General features: G+C 53.0%; 1 protein-coding gene across 7 annotated transcripts in view; it reads left to right on the plus strand.

The window, feature by feature from the left end:
• Positions 1 to 1,655, plus strand: part of ARSG (arylsulfatase G) — an 83,758-nt gene extending 82,103 nt beyond the window's left edge. For 5 of the 7 annotated variants that reach the window (XM_081804630.1, XM_081804632.1, XM_081804634.1 and 2 more), the window contains exon 9: positions 1,373 to 1,553. In XM_081804630.1, the coding sequence (XP_081660756.1) occupies positions 1,373 to 1,485 (113 nt within the window). In that variant the 3' untranslated portion in view covers positions 1,486 to 1,553. Of the gene's footprint in view, positions 1 to 1,372 lie in introns of all 7 variants that reach the window. The other 2 variants (XM_081804635.1, XM_081804636.1) reach the window with 2 other exon arrangements.
• Positions 1,656 to 6,000: the final 4,345 nt, after the last annotated feature.

Below are 6,000 nucleotides of genomic sequence, written 5' to 3' on the forward strand. Positions count from 1 at the left end.
AAGCCACGTGGGAGTGCGGTTCAGGCTTGCTGCAGCTCTGGATTCCCTGTTCCATGTGCGTGAAAAATTGAAAGTGGGCTCTGTACGTCTTTATGGGAAGGGCGGCTCTCGATAGAGAGCCAAGCGCTTCCCATTCAGCCTGCCCAACTCCACTTGGTCTTGAGAGTCCCACACCCCAGAGCATAAACAGTCCATAGACGTGAGTTGTTTTATGTTTTGTTTCTTACTTCAACACTTGGGGGACTCCAAAGCTGGTTATGAGAAAATCCTAAGAATGCCGAGCATTTCCGGTGGGGTGTGCTGGGCCAGGGACATCAAAGGTTCTGTTTGCAGCTGTGTGAGTACAGAGCGACAGACGCCCGGGTCTTGTAGCCCCCCTCCCGCCCGTCATCACTGCTTTCCTATTCGCGCCAGCCAAACATGGGGAAGTTGCATGACCGCGATATGTGTGAGCCACATACAGCGTTTGCCTTGGAAGGGCTTTCTACACGCTAACTTTGTGGAATCCTTGGCTCATCTAGGATGAGGGTGGGGTGTGTGTGGGAGTGGTGGGGATGGTCATGGTTAATTCAATGCTACATGAATTCAGGATGTTTCCATAAAACATGACCTCATCTCCTCCAGCCCACTGGTCATCGTTATATTGGTGGTCACTTTTGACTTCGTGGTTACGAAAATAATTCCTTTAATTACCAAAGTGGAAATTCATAGATTGCACATAGATTGTTCTTACCCGACCCAGGAGCCCCCCCCGCCAAGAGGCAAGAGGTCCGAGCTATTACTAATGCTGTCTCCACAACACAAGAATGACTCATTAACTCAAAAGAAAAACAAAACGAAGTGAAGCAAAAACCAAAATACAACAATAAAGTCCATGCCAGATCAGTTGTTGGGCGTTGAGCAGATCAAATAGCTGGGGGAGTTTCAGCCTTTGTCTCTTTTCAAATAATTGTCTTTTTTTTTTTTTTTTTTAATTCTAAACAGTCACATTATGATCAGTAGGAAGAAAAGTCATTTTTATTCAACCTGTTTGTTAAATATGTACTATGTCCTGGGTGTATGAGACTGATGGAGTCTCATGGTGTGGAGCTATACCATCAGCAAGTCAATGAACAAATCAGACAATTCAAAGTATTAGAATTGTCATGAAGAAAATAAAGTGACATGGTTCAATAGAGAGTGACAGGAGCAACTGTTTACCTATGTTGAATCCAGGAAAATAAGAGCATGGAATGCGAGATGTGAGCTAGAGCGGTAAAAAGAGCTGGTTATAAAAGAAGTCCTTCCTTTGTGGGAGTGATCCGAGACTCTCAGGATGCCTTTAGGAAAGGACTGTGGTTCCGGAGAACCGACTGTATGTGTCCCGTCACAGGGGGAAGTCCGGCCAAGCAGACCACGTGGGAAGCAGGGCACCGGGTCCCCGCTCTGGCTTACTGGCCCGGCAGAGTTCCCGTCAATGTCACCAGCACCGCCCTGTTAAGGTAGGAGACCCAAACTCTCTTGACACGTTGGGATGCAGAGCAAGAAAATCATGGACAGACGCCTCAGTGGTAGATACCTCGAGAAGAGCGGCCTCCCCGGCCACCTGTCTTGGCCGGGTGCTCCCAGGTACCCCCAGAGCTCTGAGTGCCACAGCTCCGATCTCCCGGTGCTAGTTAAAGCTGCAGTGGCTCTTTTCAGGCCGTCCTCTGGGGATCATGTTGGAGTGAAGAGGGGACTCGGTGGGTTTCGTGGTCTTGATGCCGAGCCAGGGCGGTGTCTGCTGACACTGCGGGGGCAGAGAGGTTCACAGCCGCATCTCCCCTTTGGGTCTGGGCTCAGCCGAAGGGAGGGAATAGACCACTGAAGCCATTCCATCCTCGGGGGTAGGGCAGGTGGCCGCAGGGCGCCCGTGTGAAGCCAGCGTGTCCCCAGCCATCACGGAATCTAGGTGTCCACCTGCCCTGGAGGGGGAGGGAGAAGGAGGTGGCCCCACCAGGCTGGCAAGGAAAGAATGAACTGTAGGTGAGGCCATTCCTACCTCTGGCAGGGAAGCTTCTCCAGTGAGGTGAGTTCACGGGCTGCTCCCTTAAATAGAAGGATGACTGTAAATAAGATCGTCTCCCTCCCTCGCCCTTATCTCCTTATGAAGGCAGATCCCAGAGCCTGAGTCTCCTTGGCATGGCCCGTGGCCATGCTGTGCCATTCTGAGAGGAGTTGCTTGCAGCTGTCTGTAACCGAGGCTTACAACGGGAACTTGCCACTCCTTCGGATGGGGACTTCCTCTCTGTGTTCTGCTCTGTGTTCACTGACAAGGGGGCCTGGGTGCTGCTCATGTGCTCAGAGCTTTTGGTCTGGTTAGAGACGGAATTGCTAGGCTCTTCCAATAGCCGAATGGGTTGTGGCCTAAGGAACACAGCCTCACAGAGGAAAACAAGTTTCCTGGGCTCCTTCCAGCATCCCCGGACCTGGTGGGGAGCGGTGAGAAAGACCGAAGCCCAGGGGAAAGCAAGGGTAAACAGCTCTGATGGCCGGGGTGGGGGGGAGGGGGGTAGGCGCCATCCCTGGCAGCCTGGGGGCCCCCAAGACTCCAGCTCAGCCCTGTACAATACAATCAGGAGGGGGCAGCCTGCTGTCAGGGGTGGGGGGGATGCCAGCAGGTGTGACAACAGCGTGGGCTGGAGTCTGATGTCAGGCTGGCCGGGAAGAGGGCCAGACGGGCTGCTTTTTATGGGGCTGACTTGGTGCAGTCGGGCCAAGTGTTCACAGGCTGGGCCGCACATGCACGAATTACTGGGCAGTCTCTCAAGTTCCGTCACCGAAAACCAAGCACGTGCTTCTCCTCTGAGAAGGGTTTTTGCACCTACAGTCAGCCACAGAGCCGCAAAAACAGCGCACCATCGCGTTAACGATTCAGGGCCTCAGAGGGGGCAACTGACTTAGGGAATAGTTTGGAGGCTGAAAAAAGCAAGTCTTGGCACAAGATAACATTTGTTTGGGGGCCCCTGGAGTTTTACCAGGACAAGACTGATAACACCCCATCAGCTCCCCATAGGATATTTTCTTGGGTGTTAAAGTTGACCTAGTTGTAGCAGGAAAGTTTGTCTCCATAGGATTCACCCCCTTGCTCTTTTCCTCCATGAGTCCATCCACGTAAAGCTAACTTGGGTGGAGTGTCCTTCCTGCCAGAGACACAGGGCCATCGTGTGCCTCTTCCATGACTCCTTCAGGGTCCGTTCTAAGGAGAAGAGACTTATGATCCGTTTTCAAGAAACTGATGAGAATACTTCATGTCCTTGGGTGCCCAGCCAGGAACTAGCACCCAGAGTGCTTAGCACCTCGGCTAGTACTTGATTCCTCGGGGGGGGATATAGATCTTCTTCCAGAACAGAGATAACTCCCCTGAGCCATTCAGACCTAAGGCCAGAGTTCCTTACACCTCAGTTCTGGTGGCCCTGAGCCATGATGAGAAGAGACAGGTTGATCTAAATACTCACATGAATACAGAAGAGTAAAGCGTGCGTTGGGGGCGGGGGACGAGGGACGAGGGGTGCAGACTAATTCCATTGGTTCCCTTTCAGAGACACTGTGAATGTTCCATTGCACACCCGTGTGACGAAACGAGGTCAAAGAAAGGTCTCACACATGTCCCGAACCCCAAAGCCCAGGGACACAATAACAGAGTGAGGGGAATTCCTTTATTCAACAAATATTTATGGTTGTGTCCAGCTGTGGGTCAAGCATTGCTCTAGGGACTGGGGATGGAGTAGTGAGCAAACCAGACAGAAAGATCCTGATGGTTAGGAGCTAACCCACCCTCAGGAGGGCAGGGCTTTGGCAGCGTCCGTCAAAGGGCCTGGTGGTTTGAACCTCAGGCTCTTAAGGCAGGACAGCTCAACCCTGGCAATGTTGATCATTCTCTGCTGTGGGGGACTATCCTGGGCATTGTAGGATGTCGAGTCATGTCCCTGGCCTCTACCCACTAGATGCCAATGGCCCCTCCACCACCAGTCGTGACAACCAAAGGGCCTCCAGGCAGCACCAGGTATGCCCGGGAAGGACAGACTCGTGCTGGTTGAGAACCACAGTTTTAATGTGATTTCTGGTGAAAAGAGGTGAAGCTTGTGCTCTGCATCTCTGAGCTGGGAGCCTGCCATCTCTGTTCAGAACAGAGCCTCAGAGATTCCTAGGCCAAGTACAAGGTGACCAGATCTCATTTGGAAAAACAGCTAGAGGTTCCGTTTAGCGGGGAGAGCAGATAGTCCCCTGGGGTGCCTGGTGGCTCTCTTGGGATACCCGAAGTGCTGTCAGTTGTGTGGGAGGATGATTCGCCTGCTTCTGTCCTGTCCTGAGGCCCAGTGCCGGAAGTCAAAGCTACAAGAACATCATGCTTACATCAGCGTCCTGTGGTTTAGGTGTCACCACGAGGGCAAGGTCTGGCCACACACCTCCTTTCAAAGTCCCCCACTCTTTCCCGTGGGCAGTGGGCGGTGGAGCGGGAGATGGGGAGGGGTCTCACACCCACCCCCGCTCCTAGCTGTGCTCTGCTAGGTAACGGATGTGCATGCTCTGTGGTGGGGGCTCCTGACACTCTGGGACCCCCGTGTTGCCTGGAAACAGTGCTGTGGGGTCTGCTTGCCTCTAAGAGGGACCTGGGACAAGGCCCTGGGGGAAGCTGCAGCCTCTCCACCATTCGCCAAGTGACTCAGGCCAGGAAGGGGTGTGTTCCTACTTTTTCCAGGGCTCGCAAGAGGGAATTACAACAGGAAGAAACTTGCAACTAAATGCTACAAGGAGCTGCCCCCACGTCCTAGGGACGGTTCCCACTCTCCTGCCACCTGGAGGAAGTTCTGCGGTTCCCTCCCTCTGCGTTCAGGCCCATGCACCCCCAATCCTTCCCTTGGCAGCCCCCTTGCCCTTCGCACTTCCTGTCTTCAGATCACACCGCCTTACCCCAGATACAATGTCCCCAGCTTCTAGGAAACTCTTCCCTTCCCAGCTCTTCCGTCTGCCCTGGGATGCTCTCTCCCCGGCATGGCCCAGCATGGCCCAGCCCTAGTTCCCATCCACACCTGTCCTTTGCTGCTGCTGGGCCACCTGGGCGAGCTCCTGGCAGCCCTTGTGCTCGGCTGGCCGGACCCCGCGGCGTCGTCCCCATCGCCGGCTCTCCGCGCCCAGATTCCTGTGGCAACACCTCGGAGAGGAACACAAGCACGTGCACTCCCTCTGGACAACTTTCAGTGCGCGGGCTGGCTGAGGCCATATGAAGAAAGAAAGAAGCTATTTTCATACGGGCAGCAGAACCTGCAAAGGTGGCCCCCTGCCCACTCTGATGGCAGCATTTTGGGTCACTGTGCAGAGAAAGCACAGGCCCAGGGAAGTGGGGTTTCCTCCCTCCAGAAGCCAGGGCCGACTTGTCCCTTAGGCCGGGGCAGGGGTGGGGGGCGGGGCCAGGCCCACGAGATTTTTAGGGATGCAGGAGATTTTTAATTTCTTCTAAAATCAGAAGGAGAAAAAAGAACTTTTAGGTTGAAGAAAATGGTTTAATATATACTGTTTCCCTATGCATCTTTCTGTCAACACAGTTGTGAACTCGAATTTTTAATATTTTGTATGGAAGACAGGGCCCACAAAGAGCCATCGAAAGTCAGAATGTGGCCCTGCCCAAAGCCTCCATCCCAAGTAGCATCAGCCGCAGAAACTTGAAAATGTAGGTTCTGGGTTTTTTTTACGTCTCTTTAAAGACTCTCAGGACCGGTTTCTTGGGTGGGGTTTTTTTTCTTTAATTTTTTTATTGTTATGTTAATCACCATACATTACATCATTAGTTTTTGATGTAGTGTTCCATGATTCATTGTTTGTGCATAACACCCCGTGCTCCATGCAGAACGTGCCCTCTTTGATACCCATCACCAGGTTAACCCATCCTCCCACCCCCCTCCCCCCGAGAACCCTCAGTTTGTTTTTCAGAGTCCATCGTCTCTCATGGTTCGTCTCCCCCTCCGATTTCCCCCCCTTCAT

Source organism: Leptonychotes weddellii, chromosome 15 (assembly GCF_054177405.1).
Source record: "Leptonychotes weddellii isolate Sample4059 chromosome 15, ASM5417740v2, whole genome shotgun sequence".
NCBI lineage: Eukaryota > Metazoa > Chordata > Mammalia > Carnivora > Phocidae > Leptonychotes > Leptonychotes weddellii.